The sequence below is a fragment of the Pelecanus crispus genome, chromosome 9, assembly GCF_030463565.1.
Source record: "Pelecanus crispus isolate bPelCri1 chromosome 9, bPelCri1.pri, whole genome shotgun sequence".
In the NCBI taxonomy this organism is placed as follows: domain Eukaryota; kingdom Metazoa; phylum Chordata; class Aves; order Pelecaniformes; family Pelecanidae; genus Pelecanus; species Pelecanus crispus.
In genome coordinates, this window is record NC_134651.1 from 11,975,210 (window position 1) to 11,998,127 (window position 22,918).

General features: G+C 46.1%; 1 protein-coding gene across 1 annotated transcript in view; it reads right to left on the reverse strand.

The window, feature by feature from the left end:
- DIS3L2 (DIS3 like 3'-5' exoribonuclease 2) overlaps window positions 1-22,918 on the reverse strand; it is a 196,722-nt gene that overhangs the window by 45,012 nt on the left and 128,792 nt on the right. The window contains 1 exon segment of the mRNA XM_075716108.1: window positions 21,767-22,000. Within this exon segment, the coding sequence (XP_075572223.1) occupies window positions 21,767-22,000 (234 nt within the window).

The following is a 22,918-nucleotide window of genomic DNA, read 5'->3' on the forward strand; positions in this document are numbered from 1 at the left end:
ATGTATTGCAGGCTCGAGGTGAAACTAATGCCACCTCCTTGAGGAAAGTTATCTCAAGGAAGGTCATCTCCTGTCCACAGTGGTCACTGGGCACAGAGGGCTGTGTGCACATAACACTTGTTCGTGCGATGGCTCCACTCTTTAGACTGGTAACATCCTCCCGCCCTCTATTCCTACATCCTTAAATCCAGCAATTGGCTGATAGCGAGATGCCTCCTTGCTCCTCCATCCATCAGACACTGACATGCTTCATCTGCACCAAAGGGTTCCCACACACACTCCCCTGACAGTGGTGAGCAGACACCAAACCAGTGCACAGACACGGACAGACACAAGACACCAGCAAAAGCAGAAGGGTTCAGGGCAGTTGCCCTTCAGCGCACCAACAGTTGTGTGCTGCCTGCTCCCTGCGGGGACCCAATGCCCCTGCTCAGGCAGACAGATCTTGGTGGGGGGTGTTGGGGAAGCTGCTTACATCTTGGGGCTTCCTCCACCAAGGCCAGAAAGGGACTTTTCAGAAAGGGGGAGCGGTGCTTAACGCTGTCATGGACCTCCAGGCTTGCCTGGGCTTTGGTGCAGCCAGCAGGCATCCTCATTTTAAAGAAAGTTTTAGAGCTGCAGCAATTAGGGGCCCAGTCATGCGATAAAGCCTGGTAGCTCCAACAAGGAGAGAGCATGAGGAGCAGCCTTCTGGCTGCTGAAATGCTGCCAGTACCTACATTGACTTGACTGGGCAAATTCTGCATGCCCCTTGAGTAAATGGTTTGGCTTGGATCCCCCTGTGTTCCCAGCCTTGGCTCCGAGCAGCAAACCTCCGTCATTAGATGAAAAGTTTTCTCTACACATGCACTATATCAGAGAGGTATTATCGGTTCAGCCAAGTAACCAGGTCAAAGATTTCAGATGTCCCAATTTTGGGACAATGTAAGGGCATGCTTCAGCCAGTCTTGGTTATAACCGTTCAAGGTAATTCCACCAATGTGGTGGGGTACTGAAGCAGAAAGATTTCACCCATGGCAAGGAGGAGAGGCAGAACGCAAGCCTGCAAGACAAAAAGCAGGGCACTGGATCTAAAGATTACACCGAGAACAGTCTCCTGAAGGCAGGGGTTGTTTTCTACCCTTGGCACTCATTCAAATTTAACCCCATCTACAAGGAAGTTCAAAAAGACTGGTATCAGGTCCCTCTCAGAATAAAGGCTCCCCACTCCAGCAAGCTCTAGAAAGCTTTTTAAGAATAAACTTAGTCATCAAGCAGGTTTTTATGCCCCGCCCAAACTTCGGTTTTGACCTGAAAAAAAAAAAGCCCTGAAGTCCTGACACTCACTTTTAAAACCACAAAAAACGAGCCATGCTCCAGTAACGTAATCACAGAGTTTTCTGGCACCTTGTCCCTTAAAAATACATCCATCTGCCTCCACGCAGGCCATCAAACTCAATCTTGTTCACAATGGATTTCCCAATTCCTGCGTGCTGGAAGGACTGCAGCGGTGCTGGCTGTGCCGGCTGGACGAGCTCTTACAGAAGTGCAGGCTGCAAACCTCACAGCTGCGTTTTCACTTAAAGAAGCTGCTCTTGAGACCGAAGCACTTCTTCCATGAGCTTTTCTATTTGTGCTGCAGTTCAAAATTGCTGGAGAAAGACCCTGGGTAGAGGCTGAAGAATATGTGGTAAGGACAGGATGGGGGTAATAAAGGAGAGACCAAAAGTCCTACAGTGGAAAAAGAGGAAAGACAAGGAAACTTGCTACCAGCTCAACTAGTTACCTCTCACATTGGGCTGGGGTGGTCCTTCCCTTTTGGCTTTGCAGACAGAGAATGGTTGACCAATCTCAGCACCTGGTTACGGGACTGCTGTTGCTACTGGTTGGAAGTCCTGAACTGGTCCTAAACTGGTCCTGTCTCACCCACTGCCTCCTCAGTGAGACTCCTCCCCATCCCTAAATGCACATTTTCCAGGTGAAGGTTTAAATTCTCTAGGAGGCTCCTGAAGCTGTCCTGCTGCCCTGTCTCCTCAGCACTGCTGATCCCCAGGAGACAGAGACAAGCTGTCCCATAAGCCGGCTCCTTGGGGAAAGGGTGCTCTGAGCACCAGCAGCTGCTCTTCTCGCCCCACTGTCACCACTCCTGAGACATCTCGACCCGCAAACTGAAATGCAGAGCAGGCACAGGAAGCAATCAGCAACGATCGTGCTGGGTGCCCAGCACGCTCCACAGCCAACCAACCAGCACGTCCTGGAGCTCCTGGGTGTGAGATGATGGTGCTGTGTTTGACAGAAACTCCTTGCGAGCCTTGTCCCCTTTCACAGGACAGAAGAACAACTGGGTGCAAATGGGCAGCAGAGCAAAGGGTGACTTATTTCTGGGGGTGAGACCTCCTCTCCATTCCTGTTTTGCTTTCTCATCTCGAGGTCTTCCATGCAGAATAGTTCTCTCTTACTCGCTGTAATACAACACATCATCTTGGGTTTTACTCATTCTGCACCACCCATGCAAAACATTTCTCTAATGTCTCTTCCCTCTTGTGACATTAGCCTGCAAACTACCTCTGTTAACAGGCTACAAGATCCATGCATGTGGCTAAAGGATGATGTCAAACCTGAAACCCAATCCAGCCTAGGAATGGAGCTGAAACTCATTTGGGGTATTACTCCGTCTTGAATCCCTCTGCCCATTTCTATTTTACAATCCTATAGTTTACTCAAATGTTATGCCTCTTCACTGCTGCCACCTGCATTATACAACTGCATAAAATATATGCAAAGCCAGTGAATCCTTGACGCATGGGAAGATAGCAGACAGCTTTTCCCCCTTCTTAAACCGACCTCCTAGGCCAGAGGTTCCCAGCCTGGGAGCCAAGCCACTATAAGCTATTACTAAAATTATCCCACAGGCTGCAGCAGGTCTTTCTCTCCAAATATCTCCCCTGGGATGCAGCGAGTACCCTGTGGTCTTCCCATCATGGGAGCAAAGTCACCCATGCATGTTCCCCAGCACATATGAGGGCTGCTCTGCTGCTGTCTAGTGGTCCCCAAAACCTCCAGTACAGGTGGTCGGGCAGTGCAGCAAAACCAGAAAGAAGCATGGCTGGATCCTTTGCAAAGACATGCAGATGCTGTCATCAAAATGGCAAGCTGGCATCATACCCTTGGCTTTTATTTCACAGCTGCAAGTCAAAGCTGAAGAGCCTTTCTGGAAAGACAGGGCAGGAGACAACTTTCACCACTCAGCAAAAATATAAACGGCAAACGAGTTTATTTTTAAACATTCACGCTTGCCTGCATCGGAGGTTTCGAACACAGTACGCAATCCACAAAGAAATGGATCCAGATTTATTTAGAAAGAAGAGCAGAATACTTCCGTTCACTTTATAAACTGGATTAGCTCATTCTCTAGATGCATGATTAGGAAACCACAGGACTAAAATACAGATTATACAATTGCAAAAGGTTTACATTGGTGGATTAAAAATACCTTCTTCAGAAGCTAACGAATTGTGACACTGCACTGCATGCTCTAGACCACTAGGGAACTGTCAATGAAGTTTAAAAGTATTTTCTACACATACATCAATTTTAAAATAAAAGCAAAACATCCCTAGGAAATGCCACATAAAAAACTGTGACACTAACAAGATACATGCCAAATTTCACTGCCTGGCTGTTTTATGTTACTCAGAGCCTGTCTCTCAGCCTCTCTTTAAAGCACTCACGGCTCTTGTGCTTCTCCCAGCCCTGCCGGTGCTCTGACAAAAGACAATTTCACTGATTTCATCTGGAGCAATAACAGAGCCTTCACAAGCTGGGCTTTACCAACCTCAATAGAGACGACAGGTTTTGGGCTGCAGAAAATTCTTGGATTTTGAAGACTGATGATGACTTACAGGCTCTATGGGACCGTGGGGCAACAGTTAGGTCCTGCCCAGTCCCATGGCCTCTTCTTCACCTGGGAGATATGGAAATTCACTTGGGAAAGCAGGAATTTGGGAGAGGAGGATGATCAAGACTCTAGTAAGAGGCCAGATTGCAATCAGGAATTTGAAACGTGGAGGCAGGATTGACCCTTCTCAAAGCCATTAGAGTTGCCATCAAATCTCCCTGTCCATGAAGAAGCTGATGGCTGGAGGGCAGCGCTTAGACACCACATACCTTATCAGAGAGTGAAAATTCTCCAGGAGAGACCAGAGGCCAACAGCCAGAGGCCAGGGGAGCAGCAGAGGGACCTGTAACTGGTGTGAACGGGAACAGGCAAGATCAGGGTCTGCTGCACAAGAAGAGAGATGGGAAACGCAGCCACTGACACGACACTGCCCAAGCCCATGGGCACCAGCAGCCGGTGCAGAGCCTGGAGAAGGGGAGCATGACACCAGCAGCACCCGCCACTGACACCCAGGACTGAGAGACACCCCGGGCCTCATAATCCCCAGCTCGTCAGAAAGCTCATGGGCTGGCAGAGCAGCAAATACGTCCACCGCTCTGAAAATCCTGGAGCAAACAGAGCAACCAAGTGAGTTAAAGTAACCATGAAAAAAAGGAAATATTTCTCACTATTAGCAAGGAGAGAAACTTTAAGCATACGGCTGACGTAAAATTTCCCCTAAGCTGACAAGCGTCAGCAGCAGAACAGACAGGCGTTTCTGTACAGCCACGGCGCCTGCAGCCTGCCAGTCGGTTGTACCCAGGACCCGAGGGGACCTGGGAGACTGACACCAGCTTCTTCACAGGGTGGGCAGTGTGAAAGTCCATGTATATGCCATTTTGATCTGATGAAGAAAAGCAAAGCCTGACCAGAAAGGGAACCCTAAGGCGTTTACTGTCCCAAAACGGTATGTGAGAGCCTGAAAGACTTAAGAAAAGCAATCGATGTGTTCCATGCTTGCTTTAGATGAAAAGTGACACAACCAAGTGGAAAACCCTCTCTAAACTCACTGCTCGGTATGTCGTTATTAGAGGGTACTGCAGGTAACAGGTCATTATCCCCAACTGCTGTTATTTCAGACACCTGACAGTCATGCCTGAAAACAGGTCTCAACTTACTGACCCTAGGTTTAAGCAGCCTGAAATTTAGCTTCACACTCGGCCCTGCTATTTTGTGAGAGTCCACGGTCAGTAGAGAACAGCATTGCAGAAGTCAGTGGCTTCCAAAGAGACAGCAGATCCAGCCACTGATGAGTGCACAGCTCTGCTAAGGAACGTAACACCATGAGGGAAACATGACACGTGGCTTGCAGGCAGTTTCTTTAATGGAAAACAGAGCAAGAACACCAGCAACGGTAAACATTCATTTGATGAAAAGCAAGGGGACAAAAAGGCCTTCACAAAGTGCCAGATGGTTTCTGAGAGCTGCCCCAGCCTCACGCCAGCGATAGATCCCAAAGCAGTGGTTACCTGATGTGCTGTCTTCACATGGCTCGAGCCACAGGGAAAGGCAAGGTAAGAGCTGTGGGTGCAGATGTGTCTGTGCAAGTGGTAGGAGGAAAAATGGTTCAGTGTCTCTTACTACACCTGACTATAGTAAAACTTTTTTTTTCCCCAAGAGCCTTGGAGGATGCTGATACACATTTTACAAATCAGCCTATTCTGTGTCTTCCCATAACGTGCCCGGTCTTTGTCATTGCTGTTGGGAGGATACAAGGAGGCAAGGGCAGATCAAACACAGCAAATCCTATTTTCTTAAGTTTGTTAATGCTAACTGCTTCCCCTGCTAAGCCACTAATGGAGCTGTGAGAACCCAGGAGCACAGATTAACTCAGCACCCAGGTACTGCCTCACGCCTGGAGGGATTTCCGTAAAGTTGCACTGGAAGACAGATGAAAGCTTGTAATACACTCCATACAAGAGATAAACCCATTAAAATATGAACAGTCCCTGTGCCGACATGATAAGAGCTCTGCCAGGTAACAAGAGAGATCACAACAGGATTTCTAGGTTTAGTTATATCTGCAAGCCATTACTAGAGCTGGGACTATGAAGATGCAGAATGCCCTGATCACATCATGCTGATCTCAGTTTGACAGCCACACCATTCTCCCCCATCCTGGGCTGCTGCTGTGAAATACCTGGCAGTCCCAAAGTCCGGCCCTAGCACTGCTGACTCAAGCTTTGCTTGTTCTCTGGGGATGATCTGGACTCTCTTGCAGCTTGTTACTACCTGCCAAGACTGCAGGCAGCTGTGCTGTGTCCTTGGCCAAACCTCCTCCCCCCTACACTATTAGCAGCACGGGACGGGAAGGCATCTCCTGCCATACACACTCAGCCCACTGCCTTCCGCAGAGCACCTTCTCCGCACGCCGCACAACATAAAATGCCACGCAGCATCCCGCCACGGCAGTGCCAGCTCCCTCCTCCCTCCTCCCGAGGCAGAGGCAGGCTGTGTGCCACGACCTCCTCTCCCTTGCTTAACCAAATCTTGCGGCTTGCCTAAGTGCCGTTGCTCAGTGCACGAGATCCAAAGCTTTCCAAGGACATCCCTGCCCATTCCCATGGACAGCAAGAGCTGCCGCCATTAGCACAACCACCGCCGGCTCCTGGGCTCCCCCAGGGACAGGCTGGCTGTGGCTCAGTTGAATTCCTCTGGCAACGACCTGCTCCTGCTCACTCTTTCCTAGGGGCCTTGCAGCTCCTCTGTCACAGGGAAAGAAAGAAGCGGGAGTGGACGGGGGCCAGGTGACTTGTCCCAGCGAGCTCAGAGCCTGCTGGCAGTAGGACGGGCACCCTGCCCTCCAACTAACCCCCAGCCAGCCGTCTTCCTCCAGCTCCGACATGGCTGCACTTCAGCGGGGAAGCGATTTCTGCATGTAGATGCTTTGGAAAGGGCTCTGGCAAGGTTCACGCCGAAAAGGTGCGGTGTAAAATGTAAAGTATTTTTGCAGGGCCAAGTTGATGTCAGAGCCCACAACGCTGCTGTCGATCCCCAGGTTGGAGCACAGGAGGTAGGATCAGTGATCTTCCTCCAGCATTAATGCACAGCAGGCTGTTTATAACCCTCTATTCCGCACTGTTATTTAACATATGTAAGGGGCTTGACATGGTTTATGTTCAGTAGCTGTGGTTTCCAAGCAGCATTGCATTTCTTCAAAATGAAGATACCTAATATTTTAAAACTATTTTTAAAACCAGTCACAAATCTGCAATCTTTTACATCATTCCTTCTTCCTCGTATCAAACCCAAACAATAACACACAGTCACAGAAGACCAGCAAGCTCACGTGCGAGAACTCAGCTGCAAGAAGTGCATGTGGGCACGCACACACACACGCACACACACAGACAGAGGCAAACTCAAAGCTGTAATTCAGTTAAATTGGTACAAGTTATGTTTAAGGTTTCAAAGACATCCGGGATGTAGTTCACTGTTTAGAGTTGTGGGTACCAGCATGCCGTATGCGGAGAAGGAGAATCTAAGGGCTGAACCAAAGCATGAGGTATTTATTTAACAATCTGCCTCAGCAAGTGTAAGGAAATTAAAAGGTTTCCTGCCCCTGGGAGTTCAGCAAACCAGCAACCTGACCATGTATCATCGTAAAATCTCATCACTGCCTTCTCTTGCCGGGACCGACCCCATCCACTACTAAAGCAAGTCACAACACAACTGATCTCTAACTCCCATTTTTAACACACCCCTCCACACAGCAGAGTTGGCCGGGGCAGGGAAGTCTTAGAAAAATCTTTATAAATCCTCCTTAAAAGAAAGTCTGTAAAGCACTGGTCCCTAGAAATGCCTGGCTTCTGCGGAGCATGGCAGCTCTTGCAGAGCCCTCTGGTTTTTGCAGTAGTTTTGCATAAATCAGACTTTCCAGTTTCCCAGCTTGATGGACTTGGGGCTTTGTTGGGTTAATTTTGTCCGGTCAGTTCTGGAACTGCAATTGTCCATACCAAAGCAGTAAGTTTTAAAGGCAGAAACCAATACCATATTTTACAGAGACAGTCAAGTTCTTAAAATTAGTTATTTATTCCAACAATATTAAAAGGAAACACACCGCTTTCTCAGTCATTTTTCCATTCGTAGTATTTTGTTTTGTTTTTTTAAACCCATGAGCCTAATCCTTAATTTCTCTATGGAAAACCTGGAAGAAAAAGATCACAGGGATGAAGGATCAGCCTCCTAGAGCATCCACTGCGCTCACTCACCCTTTGGAGAGGTTCCTGGGTTTGTTGTTGATATTATTTTTTTTAAATACCCCCTGAAAGTAAATAAATAAATAAAAATCTCTCCAGGCATTGGTATTAGCTTGTGAAAGAGACCCAGACAATGCACAGGAGGCTAGAAAGGAGCCAGTAAATTCTAAGGGTGTAGAACAGGAGAGGGGATTAAGCCTGGTGATTAAATTAGGCAACGCATGAATACATTCCAATGCGCAACATCACTCAAGCACTGGACAAAACATATGGCAACAATGGAAAGCGCTGCCCACGAGGTCACCTTTAATATGATTAGCCATGGGCGCCTGAAAGGAGATCTCCCAAGTACCGGCGTGCTAACCCTCCTTTGTGCAGGGTGGAGAAGCACCCTCTGAAAGCCTTTGAGGCTCCGTGAACCCCGCACAAACGGCTGCTGTGTGTTAAGGGATGTGCCCAAGTCCATTGAAAGCAGGACAAAAAAAAAAATGAGCCTCGAGGCCGGGCGAGCGTGCTGAGAGCGGCTTTTGTTCCCCGCTCACAGGGCACCGGCAGGAGCCATCCCCAGGGTGTCCTGCCTGACAGCTGGGTCACCCCATGGGCTCCCCTGTTCCGCTTGGACTTTTCAACTCTGCTGGCCTGCATTCACCGGCATGGCTCGCCTCTTTGAAGGGGGAGAAAGTGCCTCATCCATCACTGACACGAAGGGAGTTAATTCACTTCTTTACAACTGGAAAGGCTTTTGCTGTGAGCAGGAGGGAGTGCAGGAAGAGTAATGAAATCCAAAAGGGAGCCAAATGATGCTTTCCTCTGCTAGATGCCAGCGCTGGCAGTGCTTGCTGCTGGCACGACCCGTGGTGGGTGAAAGGAGACTCTTTTGTGGTATGCCATTAGCTACTTCCAAGGCCTACAGTTCATGTTTACCACAGCCACTGTGTTACTTCACTTGGTATTTTTTTCCAGTCCTGTTGATTGTACTGCAGAATTGACCAAGTCCGTTTGGAAGCTTTGCTCACAGAAAGCAGAAACAAATTGCTTTTCGAAAGGACTATGTTTTTTTTTCTTCCCTAAACCAAACCTCATGCTGCTTTCCATAAATCCAACCTAAGGCTGAAATCCCCACTTAAAGCTGAAGAGCAAAGGTCCCTGCTAGGCTTTGCACGCTCTGGTTATCGCCCAGCGGTGCCACTCACCCCAGCGTGGTGGCAATGCCACCAGCTGTGGGAGCGCCAAGCTATGCTGCCCAGACTGCACTAGAGGGCATCTCGCACCCCAGCATTTCTCTGCACCAGGCAACACTGCAGCCACGTCAAGTAAAACCCTGTTACAACAGCAGCCAGCAGGTTGTCTTGTCAACTGTAATGAGAAGAAACACTCGATGACATTAAAGATAATCTCGTGTGAGTCACTTTGCATGACTACCTTGCTGTAATCAGGTGAGCCCTTCAGACTGCTGAACTCTACCCCAGAGGACCCTGGAACACTCGGCCGAGCTCCTCACAAGGTTTCTGCAGGCCTCTAGTATTTCAGATTCCAGGCAATGACTAATCAGGGACATGTGAGGGACAGACCCAACGGCAAACTTCTTCCACACACTTTGTATCTGTACAGGTGGGTGGGTGAAAGTCATGGAGACAACCCCAGCTGGAACTCGCTCTGACTACACAGGTCCCAGCAGCTACGAAGGCTCAGTGACAAAACAACAACAAACACAGCACAGGACCGCCACCAGCTGAGCTCCTGCTATTGCCAGGAAAAGGAAAGGATCATGTCTGAAAGCTCTTTCCAGCTTTACATTTCCAGGATGCCATAACTGCAGCTCAAGCCTTGACACAGCACATGCCAGGCACCGCACTGTCATAGCTGACGTTCAGCAAGCTGTGAAATGCCTACCCTCTCAAACCAAAGAGTCACCTTGGACCCTTCTAATAGATCTCATAGACTCTCATGGGATCTGCCAACACTGAAGATCAAGCCAGTTTCTAACAAGACAAGGTAGACTGGGAAGCTGTGTACTAGTTCTAAAAACATTTGGGGCAACAGCTCCATGAAGGAGGGTAAGATTTTTTTATTTTAGACAAAAAAACCCTCCCCAAACTTAACTCTTTCAAAATGAAAATTAATGAGGGTTGGGAGAAATGCCTGTGGTGGCACCCATTTCTTGGCTGTTTAAGCTCTTTTCAGCAAGTCTTCCTCCTTTGAATTGTATTTTGTACCCATCACTATGCTACCACTATTACAAAGGCTACTTGTAGCAAAATCACTGATCCCCAGTGCTGGGTCCAAAGCAAACTACAGACCTACCAAACAACAAGAGCAAGGATGAACCAGGCCTGCAACATACCAAGCCAAAGCTCTGGAAGAAACTCATCAACCCAAAGAAGTTGGTTGTAGAAGCTGCCTGCCTTTCAACAATATTTCTGAAGGAATGAAGCCCAGATGATGTTACTTTGCCCAGCTGCTTGGGGGTTAGGACAAGTCCTCCCTTTCCTGCCATGCTCAGCTGCAGACAGTAGCTATGAACTCAAAAGGGAGAAGCTCATCAAGTTCATCCTAAGGAGTAGCCACTTTCTCCCTACAAAGTGGGCACACAAGGGCAGGTTTAACACACCTCCACCTGCTGGATTTCTTCATCCCAAGAAGCATGCACATCATTTTGTTGGCCTTGGCATGTGGAGACAACTGGCTTCTGTGCTATGCCCGACCTGTGGAAACTCCATTTAGATGCCATATTTCTATCTGGCCTCTCTCGGTATTCATTGTCTGCTCTAGACTTTATCTTAAAACTCCTGGGACACTGAGCAATAGCATTCCTCCAGTATGGAGAACGTCAGAGCTCAGGTGAGGGCTCAACAAACCCAAGAGCAAGATCACCCTGTGAGTGGGATGTTCATCCCACAGGGTTTTATACTGTTTTGCACTCTTTTAAGAAAAGACTCATCTGTCTGCTGTCTCAGCTTGTTGCAACAGCACCATGTTCATCGTCTTTGAACTGATTTCAAGGAACCTGTACAAATGCTTCTTGAGAATTTGAAAAGAGATGACCACACTGCAGAAGGATTTCAAGGTTGGTCCCCTGCTTAAAGGCTATTTGACAGCAGCATCCCTTGGCACTACATTATGGATCCATTGATACACCTACCTCTTCTTCCTACATAAACATGAAAAACCAATTAACCATAAACATGAAAAACCAGCTCATTTAACCACCTATATGCTGCCCACTGGTTTATTTCAAAAAAATAACTACAGAGCAAGGCAATGCGAGCACAGTATTAAAGACTACCAACTATCACTTTCAGTAATGTTTGAAAATAATAAAAAACAGAGAGCTGAAGTGAAAATTCAAAACCTCAAAGTAATTTCAACCATACATACATGAGAAGGGAAAAGTTTATACATGATGCAACAGAAAAAATGACTCACTTCCTGAAATGCCAAAGCCTGTTTTAGTTCATTCTGTCTTCTATACCTGCTAAACACATCACTGACAGAGAAATCATTTAATAAATTGCATTTTTTTAAAAATCCCATTTTAGCTATTTAAGCATTTTATTTCCTAGTACTGTGGGTCAGGTTCCACTCTAACATGCTAATCAGAAGCAAAGTGCTAGCTCAGTCAATAAGGCTTCTTCTCAGAAAAGAAAGGAGAGTCTTGAGATTAAAACAGAGACCTTGAAATTGAGGTGAAACTGCAGCCTTAAAGCTAATGCAAAGCCTCCTGCTGATTCATGGGACTGAGAATACCTCAGTCAGAGGGCTGATCTCAGCATTGCCATGAGACACCCAATATGCTACAGCTCTGCAGTCCCCCAAGGTCAGCAGGATCAGAGATATCAAACCTGTGATGCGGCCAGTTTACTTCAATTGTCATGGAAGTCACAAATTAAATTTTGTTGTATTCAGGCTAGATTGTTTAAAAAAAAAATCAAACAATAGTGACTGTCTGGTTAGTTTGTATTTCTGTGACAGGAACAAGTTTTTTGAGTCCAGTTAAAAGAATTACCCACAAAACCCCCTTCACAGTGATTTTGCATGGTTGGTTTCTTCCAGATGTCTGAAGTCTCTCAAACCACTCTAATCCAACAAATTCTTGAGGCTACTTTCTCACTGCCTCTTGCTTAGTATTCAAGTGACCATCAATTTAATGTTAGCCCATCACAGATGGGCAACAGACTGTAGCCAACTTAGCTGGTCACTAATTAGCACAAATGCAATGTGTCTGCTACTAGCCTAGATCCAAACCGGAGAATGCATTCCCTTCGGAGGGCAAAACTTAATACTCCCATCAGGTTTTAAGGTGTTGGCAATGCAACAACTTGTGAATGCTTATCTTTGGGAAGAGATGTGTATTTGTGTCTCAAGATGGGAGCAGGAAGCAACACAGAATCACAGTGTCTCCCACAACTGAACACAGCGCTGCACAAAGAAGGAGCACATTCAGGGAGGAGGTCTTTCTCGAATCTCAAGTATGGACAAATTTCAGAAACAAAGTGCAACGTGGACCAACAACCTTATCCAGGACGTCATACCTCATACTCCCATTTTACGCAACTACATATTCAGGGGAAATTTACACTCTAAATTATGCTCATATGCTTGAACAACTTCCTTATTACCATATGAAGATGTAGAGAAGGGCAAGATAAATGATCTAGACTACTAAAGACAGATTCAAAGCCACTTGCTTTCAAAACAAAGCCAAGACATTGCTCAACAAAATGTACTCTCAGTGAATCACTGCAAACTTTAGCAGGGCATATAATTTCAGGAGACGTGGGCTTGGACTTGGAATGTTTAAAGATAAACCTGAAAGTGGACTTCAGCAGGCACTGGCTTCCTCAGATGGGGCAAGATCAGCTCCATCCTCAGCTCAGCTGCTGGGATCTTAGCTAAGACTCTTGTAGCTTCATTTCAGAGGGCTGTGGAAACCACAGGTGCTCTCTGAGCTTCTTTGTACTTCAGCATCTGTATGCTATGGATAAGAAAAGATAAAACAACCCAGGACTCAGAAGGAATGATCATGCCCAGAGACACCTGATAAAATGAGTTGTGGTCATGGAAAGCAAGAATTTTTCCCCTGCTCTCACTTTGGAATTGAAATGAGAAATCACAGAACTGCAATGTCTGAATCTTTCATCCACTTCCAAACGTTGTCTTTTGTCATTATACAATTAGCCTTTCTTCCATTTACTGTTAGGTGAAACAGAACTGGCTCTGACAAAGAGCTGCTACATCTTCACCTATGGCAGACTGATCACATTTGAAGTTATATCACTCAACACCCAGTGACTCCGTCTAAAGAGAATGATGGATTAGCCATGCAGTCAGCTATAATTAATACTTGAAAAAAACCCTTGTCAAGTCTCTGTTCAAATACGTGATAAACGGGATCTGAAACAACAAAAGACTTTCTGATGACGTCTGTTCATCACCAGGGAAGAAAAACACCATCAACTGGAGGGCAAGGCTATTGGAGCAAGGATTGTTTCCTCAGTAGAAAATGTAAAATAATAATTTCCTCCCAGCACTCACCCCACATGCACCTCTACACAAACACATGTTTTCTTGGTTTTTATCTGTCTTGTCATCAGACACACTGAAGAACCAGTTTGTTTCTGCTTCACTGAGAACCAGTTTTTCCATCCTGAACCTCTTTCAATATAACCAGCAGAAGCCACTACTTCTCTCCCTACCAACCTCAAAAATACCAGGGAGCAGCTTGCTCAGCTGGATCAGGCACTGAATTCTGTTCACCTTAGCTATCAGCTTCACATTTGGGATACATTCCATCACACTAAGTCACCACCTGCCACAAATGCCCTCTCTTTCCCTTAGAGATGCTATTTGTCACTGTCTGAGGTCCCTATGAGCAAGTGACCCCAGGCTGCCTATCACACAAGCATGGGCAAGTCCCATCTGTGTCCAGCTAGTCCAGGAAACCAGGAGATGTCTATTTCATATGTGAATTTGGAGTACTTGCAAACACCTTCAACCCTACTTGTAGGTCAGCATGTGATGACTGCCAGCTCACCCCCCTTCTGCACCAGCTGATCACCAACTGGATTCAATCGATAGAAAAAGCTGAGCAATTTGCAAGGTATGACGAAGTACTGCCCACTGCAACTCTGTCCTGTTCAAGCAGGAGAGACTTCTATGGGATAGCAGCACACTGGCTTGGTCCTGGCACGTGTAGACAAAGCCTGAGAACTGAAAGGACTGGGGAGAGACACCACTTGTGAAACACGCTGATGGCTTCTGCATTGCAGAGACGTGATGGCCACAGTTCAGCCCTTCATGCTGATGTTGCTTGTTTCTCTGTTCTGCACCGTGAGAAGTACTCGCTGGGGAACTGGGATAAAAAAATCTGACCTTAACTGGGCCAGCAATAAACAACAGAAATAAAAAAGCACCAATTCTTATTCAATAGCTGTCAGTAATAAACGTGAGAGGAAGAGAACGGTCAGCGTTGGCCTAAGGCACTGGATTTGGCCTGGGAATCAGGAAAAGGCTGTCCTGCCAGCCCTGCCACTGACTCACCATGTAAGCTCAGGCAACTCCTTCACCTCTTCATGCCGTTCCCATCGCCTGGAAGGATGGAGCTGGCCTCCCCTCTGATACTTGCTCTGAGGCTGGCAGATGAAAGAAGCTATTGCTGTGACAGACAGCATCTCAAAACTAAAGCACAAGACCCCTTCTTTTTGGAGGAGTTTCTGAGCTGGCAGTTCTATGGTAGATTTAATAAAACTCAAGGGTTAAGCTGTGTTTGTTTAGAAGAAAAACACTTGTACATGACCGGAAAACTTGAATATCTGAGGCAGTGGCTGGAATACTTACTCCAGGAAGAATAAAGTCATAACCCACTCTTGCATTACTGATGGTAAATTAATGCCAGAGCACCACTGTGTGGGGAGCTCCTTCCCGGCCGTGTTTGCCCAGACATCTGGCTGCGGTGGCTCCCAGCACGATGCTCTACAGCCGAGCCCTGCGCTCCAGTGTCCGACTCCCCCCTCCTATTGGAGCCAGCTCGACCACTTCACCACCTGCTCCTGCTGGGACACAGCTGCTCAGCTCTAAAAGAATGATCAGGGAACGGTGGGACATGTGCGAGGACATCAATCCTACTCACACCCCTGGGAGGACTTCATTAAAATCCCAGGGCAAAAGATTAGATTCTGCAGGCTTTCCACTCAAAATCCTAATTTAATCAAAATATTTTAAAACCTACTGGCAACGCAAACATCTCCATGCAAGCAGAGAGATGCTCAGCCAACACAAACCCCCTCCCTAACACGCTCCCGCAATGCCTTCTTCCTGCACGCATCCTCAGTGTGTGCCTGCAAACTGCTTGACCTGATGCTGTTAGCTGTTCCTGATGACAACGATGACATTTCATATTTGCCTGTGAAGTACCATGTTCCCCTGTGGTACTGTAGAAAAGACATTTTGAAAACCATTCCTACTTTGCTAAAGCACCTTTGCAAATGCATTTTGATTGCTCCTGTGGGGAAGAGCAGTATCCCCCAGTAGAAAGCTGGGGCCTTGGATGCTCATTTTGACATATGAAGTGGGGCTATGCAAAAGACATCAAATCTCCAAAAGAAATTAATCTCCAAATATATCCAACATCTCCCCAGCTGCCTTATGTATCACACAGTATAAGCAACTGTCCATAACGATTGTATAGCACCTGCTGTCCCCATTCTGGGTATCAGTGATGTCTCTTTAACCAGACATCAAAGAGAAGGAGCAGACAATGGTGGAATTGTGATAGGAAGTGAATAGTAAAAGCTCCTTGTCAGTCGGCATTTTCATTTATCTTACAGCACCATACATACAGCCCACCCTCCCTTTGCTGTCACGTTCATGCACTGTTGCTGTAACGGCCTCTTTTGGGATGTATCACGGCAGTTTTCAGGATTTTATAAATGGGCCTTTGGGATTTTCTCTTGGGCCAAACCAAGGGCCAAAGCAGGTACGCACCTCAGCCTACCCTGAGGGAACCAAATCCCTCATTTGGTTTGGTACCAATGTCACATCCTAGGCAATATGCACCAGGACTTTCTCTTTGAGACCGGCCAAAGCAACAAAGCTAACAAAGCAACACTTCCCAGAGAGATGCAGCCAAGAGTCACGGGTTGGAGCAAAGCATTCTACTCCTCTCCAGAAAGGTGTGTCCACTGAGAGCGTGCAGGGGTAGCACATATAGAAGCCATGGCTAGGAAACCTAAGCATCACACCAGGGAGTACGCAAGCCAGGATGGCCTTCCTGCCCCAACAGCACTTTAAGACATAAATTCAGATCATGTTATTAGGGAAAACATAGGCACACTCAGTTAACTGAGGTCTATACAATATTGTATTTTGCTTTCTGTCCCATCTAAACAGTTCTTCCAACCCGAAGTGCCTTCCACTCATATACGAATATATTGTATTTTGCACATGATGACTGTTTAATCAGGGTAGAGACATTTACTACTTCCACATAGCAAGAAGAGGAGAAGACCTGAATGCTTACTATACAGATACAAGGCAGGAAATATGACAAAACAATTTCCCATAATTATTTCCAGCAGTCATTCATATTGGAAAATTTTAATGGTGATAGTAATTAATCTCTGACTCTTGAGATTTCCAATTAAATGGCATTAGCAGGAGCCACTGTCTAAAAATATGTGTTTCTGTCCTATCCCATTAGCCACAACTAAATACGAAATTTCCCAACATACAATGGCACATCCTGCACATACAATGTCCTTCTTCCTCTCGTTTTCCGTGAATGGATGGCTTGAGTCCACTTCTCAGAGCTGTTTGCATCAAGCAGGCAGAGTCAGAAATTCTGAGAGCTTCAAAAACTATACAGAGCTGGTTAATACATCCAGTATCCCATACACCTGGGTGGTTGGAGCTGGTATTCTGCGCACGCTCTGGTGTTTGGAGTCTTTGTGCTTGTTTCCTGCAGCAGCAATACTCTATTACTTCAGGAGTCCCACCAACCTTAATTAAACAAAGCTATTCTCAAAGATCCCTTATTTCCTTACCGCCAGCAGCCACTGGACAGAACTGTAGGTAAGGTCTCCAGCATGGTGCAGAGGTACAAGAATACAATTTTAACTATCTTTAAGTTACTCAAAACAAGAGACCCACAGGGAAAAGCAACCCTTGCTCAGATGACGAGACAGTGGCACAGCACACAGCCTGGGAACAAGCAGAAGCGAGACCATTTCACTAGCAATTCAACCCTTAAATTTGCGTAACATTCTCATCTTTGCCATTTTAATCCTTTTTTTCTTCCCTTTTTGCACACACCTGCAAAGCTGAATATCTGTTGCACAGAAAACAAGGAGAGAAGCTATTCTAGCAAACAATTCAATGCCATTAACTGGTCTAACGCAAATGCACTTTGGGTTGTTCTCACAATGAATTTTGGTCAATGCCAACGTTTTGAGCACCCAGGTGTAAGTGTGCTGGCAAAGGCAGAATCACTGGCACAACAAAAGCCACCGCTCAGCTCACAGACAGTTGTCATAGAGACAGATCAGCATCCTGGGGTACTCTCATTTTAAATACACACAGAAATCCTTTTTAACCTGTCTTTTTGTAGACATCTGTCCTCGTGATTCATTTATAAACTGCTGAGGCCAAAAAGAGAACCATTTATCAGCAGGTCTCTTCCAGGCAGGCTTGAGCTAAGGAGCTTTTCTGCAAACTTGATGGTTTTTGTTGAAAGCAAATTTCTATCTGATTCTCTGGCTAGTGTTTCTAAAAGCTGTGGTTTGGGGAAGTGATCCAGCTCCAAAGTAACCTGGCCAGGAAAAAAAAAGAAAGCTGTGGGTTGTGCTCACTTTTGTTTTTAAACCAGGTCAGATCCCTGCTCCAATTTATAGTGTGGGTGCACCAAGAGCTGTGAGAGGACAGCACAGGGGTGGCATTTCATGGTCCCGGGCAGGAAGGAGGCCAGCGGGGAAGACAATATTGTAAATACCTGAAGACTTTTTCCTCAAAGCCACAGTACAAGGCACTTCTTGCCTTTACATCTAAAAGCTGCAGCTCCAAATGAGAAGGAAAAGAAATACATTAATCTCTGTCTTTGTGGACAAAGTTTCGTAAGCTCCTTAGCTGCTGAAGGTGCAAAGACTTTAAACCTCTAAAACTCAGTGCTCAGCTGCCTTCTGGAGCTAGGAAGCTGGCAGGCAGCACAGGAAACCATATTCTAGGGAAAAAGCCGCAGGAGGGGCCTATGCGGACAGCAAGAGCCCATGGAGTGACAGATGTGTGGCTTTGGTTGCAAAGATGGTCCCCAGACCCAAGGTCCAACGCAGCAGGATTCCCCTATAGATGTCTGCAGAGGCATGAAAGGAACTGGGTGGGGAGAAGAGTGGCAGGTATGTAGGTTGCCACGGCCAGGACTGAACTGAGGCAGGAATTCAAAGTTACACAGCCTCAAAGAGACGCATATATGCTGACACTGAATGCACAAATCCTTAGCTTTCAAGACCATGTGCTACCTCTGTAATTTGTCTCAAGGTCTCTGTGTGACCCAGATATGTAATTCCCAAGTTACTAAAAAAAAAAAAAATATATATTCTTCATCCATTGAGCTAGAGATTCCTGCTCCTAAAATTACTGCTAAAAGATAAAAACATGGGCAAGCAGATGCCGCTCTCACACTAGGTCATAAAAATTCAGCAGCACCATTCAAACAGGAAACATTCCCCTCACCACGGCACGACCAGCCTGACACTGCTGCATCTTACTGGAGCCATCCTATATCAGGTGTAAGGGGTTACTGGCCAACCAGTATTTCTGCTATTATAAAGATACACCCATGAATGGCTTCATTTGAGAGATGTTCTTAGTTTTGGGGAATAAATCCCAAATTATATGGATGCTATGGGGGAGACTGATATCATTCCAAAGGGGAAACTGAGGCCATCAGGGAGACCACCAGCCCAAAGCACCATGGCCACTGACAAAGCAGGACAGGACATTCTTCCCCCAAAATTTTCTTAATACCAACAGGAAGCATCAGAGCACATCACACTGAAAAATGGCGGGGTGGAAGTAAGCAAAAAAAAGTCATCACTGTTCCATGAGGAGTGACCCCAAGGTAGAAACTCTCAAACATAATGCAATGTATAGGAAGAGGGCTCACATCCCTTGGAAAAAAAAGCATGGGAGTCATCCATGCCCAGCCACCCCCTCCCTTAAAATTGTGGGATGATCATTTCCTTCACTCACATATTTATTTGGAATCTGATAATTCATTGCCCCTAGTTTCCTGCTGGAGTTTGTCTTCCATTGTTCAGGATTTACATTACTCAACAGGAAATCAGTGAGAGGTCCAGCGATTAGAAAGGTGTGTTTCCCATTCGGACCCACCCTTGCTTGCTTGCTCGGGGCTGGAAGTTGGACCCAGCCACACAACTGCGTCCATGGGAACTCAGGGAACTGAGGGAGCAAAGGCAGAGGGACTCATCTCTTTCTATTAAAAGCTACAGATCGCTTTGTCCGGCCATACACCGCTGGCCATGTCCACACATCCGTCCCTCACATACTGTTTGTACTCAGGCCTTACAGCAACTGCTTTCTCCATGCACTGGAGAGGGTGTAGTTTATCAAAACGCAACTACTAAGGCAGTACTTGAAAAGAGTAAGTACGGTGAAAGTGCCCCTTTAACTAAAATACACTTCCTTCTCCAAAACCATTACTTTCGCTCTGACACTCTTGCCAGGGGAGAGAGATTCTGCACAGCATAAAGTGCCATTTGTGAGATATGATTCAGTTTATCACACTGGTTAGGAACTGGGCTGAGTAGGAACCAGCCCTCTCTGGTGCCCTTAGCAGTGGCTTTTAACCCTGATCTCACAAATGATGCTCCAATACGTTCTCTTTAACAGCTCCTCTGTAACAGAGCAAAACAAAACACCGCTAATCTTTTATGGGGTATCACTGGAACAGGATGCTTCCCTGGCCAAATCCTCCCATTGAAAATGTCACAGCTGTTTTAAAACATACTTTCCCTGAGGTTAGTTTGATAACAGGTACTCAACTCAAGCACATACGGTGACCGCTCACACTACACTGTGTGACTTGTGTAATGCAGCTGGTGACCTTTCTGGGCCACAGCTTCCAGTCACTGTGGACTGCTGTTCCAACCCAGATATCTCCAAGGCTTCCCAGTTAGCTCATCAGGTGCAAAGGTTGGGGTTTTTTATGTTTCTCTATCATTCAGAGTGCGCTTGGGAACAAAAGCCCAGCTTATTAGCCATTGTACAATAAATGCCAGAAGGAAGCTTCTGTTCCAAAAAAGGTTTAAGCAAACTCTGCAGGACTTCAAAGTGGGAGTCTGATTTCCAAAAATTACTTTAATACAATTTTAAGAATTATTATTTCCTTTGAGCAAGCAGGGACCTTGAGGAAATGCCCTTGCTCCAGGCTCACTTATGTGTGCCTAACCAGTCCTCTAAGTCCCCTACAACAGATGTAGGCAAGATAGCCTTAGACACCACAGTTCCTACACCAGAAAGTTTATCCTAAAGTACAACCCCAATCTCCTCTACTGAAATTCAAGATACAGATGCCTCATCTTCTCCATCTTAGACATGGGGAACAGAACATTGCCTCCTCTTCACAACTTTGCCAGACTAAGCCACGTGCTCTGTCGGGGAAGGTCGCAGATTACAGACACTCATTGCTCTTTTGCTCTGCAGTGATCTCTCTAAAATTAGACTTCCCTGCAACTGGAGACAACACCACAACTCCAAGTAAAATGGAAGGGTTACAACATACCTCTTACATACAACAGTCCTGTTTACATATCTCAGTACGCTAGTTTCTTTCTCAGCAATATCCTTATGTTGACTCATGGTCATTTTGCAAAATGAAACAATGGAGCTTCCTTATATTAAGAGATTATTTTACCTCCTGCCTCAGGAAGGCCACTGGGTTCTACCCATTACTGGAACCTCCTATCCACAAAAACTGTCAGAAGGCACCTCAGAGCAGTTGAACCTCAAATGCAAAAGTATTTTTGCTGTGATTGTCTAAAATATCTGGATCTACTTGTGAAAGAGAAATGACACATACCACAACTGATACAAGATTATTTAAATCACCCCAGACAGAAAACCTCCACACTAGCACTTCTTTCTCTGAAACACACCCAACACTTATAATTATTAGCTTAGATAATATTTAGTCATTTTCCCTGCCCAAAGAACTGCTATGAAAGCTGTAGAAAAAGTGAGTATTGCAAGCACAGAAATAAATGTCAAGGATGAGCCTTTCACAGTGAAATGTGCACTGAGGATATCTGAACTGCTTGATAATGAATGACACCATCGTGATTTGTTGCACTGTGTAAGTTACTTACCCACTCCACCACGGGTTTAGGATTTTGAGAAATGTTGGAAGATGGATCACTCCTTAAAAAACAAGAACTTTTTTCTTTTGATCCTACTGTACTTAGTGCTTTTGGTACATAATTTGATGCCGCTTTTAAGAAGACACTGGCACACAAACCTGCCTTTCTATTCCAGCCTGACTGTCCACTTTGAGTTTTTAGACTGATCAGGAAATCCTCAGGGAGTATAATGTGAAATTGCTTCACTGGAGCGGGAGCCCCTTACAGAGGCTGGATTTACTCACCTGGTCTAAGCGCAGAGCACCATCGATGAAGCGCTGTTTGCGGAGGTGCTGGGCGATTCGATGCAGGTTCAGCACAGCTTGCTGGATCTCAGCTATTGAGTGTTGAGGGGAGACAGGGGGAAGTTCTTCAGGTGAGAACACCTTCCCGGGGCTTTCAATCATACTCTGTGCATGGTCGTAGCTTAGCTTCACGCAGGAGCAGATGACCGTCCGCCCAAACCATTCATCAAGGATCTGCAGAATTGGAAAGCGAAAATAGATCTGAGGACTTATTCTTCCAGTGCACAAAAGCTTGGGAAGTTGTACAAACACTGGAAGGAATGACACCAGACCTCATCACTGACTGTGAACTTCAAGTGAAGATCTTCGTATACTGAGGCCACCAGAAGACCTTTTGCCCATATAGATTCTCCAGTGTCTAATAATGTGTATATGCATAATAAAGTCTTTCCATCACATAGGAACTGCTTGGACCTCTCTCCTCTACCTGAGTCCCCTCTTTCATAGAGCTCATAAGAGCTACAGCCCCGCTGGGAGTTGAAATCAGTCAGGTGACTCAAAGGTTACTGGGTGCAGGCAGATACACACATGCAAAGAAGGATCTCCTATCTAAAACACAGCAGATTGCATTCCACCTCTTTGATTAATATGTGGCCAGCAGGGCACCAGGGACTGGCCCTAAAATACTCTGTTTTCAGGAGTACTGCAGGGACCCCAATGTCTGACTAGCACTTATGAAAGTGCCTGAGTAGGACTTTGGTGGGTCTGGAGGAGAGATAGCCAGTCACTGACCCCTTGTTTCTCTGATCATGCCTATAGTCCTAAGCCCAAACTCAAGCCAGGAACCTTTCTGAGCTTCCAAACTATGTTGGAAGCTAGAGGAAAATAAACTATAAATTGCCTATAAAATTCTTTTATTTTAAACCAGAAGCCACTCCCATTTTAAACTCTGTAGCAGAATACCGATGCAGAAGTAGCAATTCAGAATTATTTCTTAAAGCAGAAAGGAAAATCTGTTTTCAGCTGAGATATATAAGAGAGTCCAAAAGTTCATCAAGCCAGTGAGAAAGTGCAGAGGGACAAAGGGCAGAAGGCTCTTCAGAAAAGTCAAGAGCATTGGCATGAGGGCTCTGGAGACGGACGCAGTCTGTG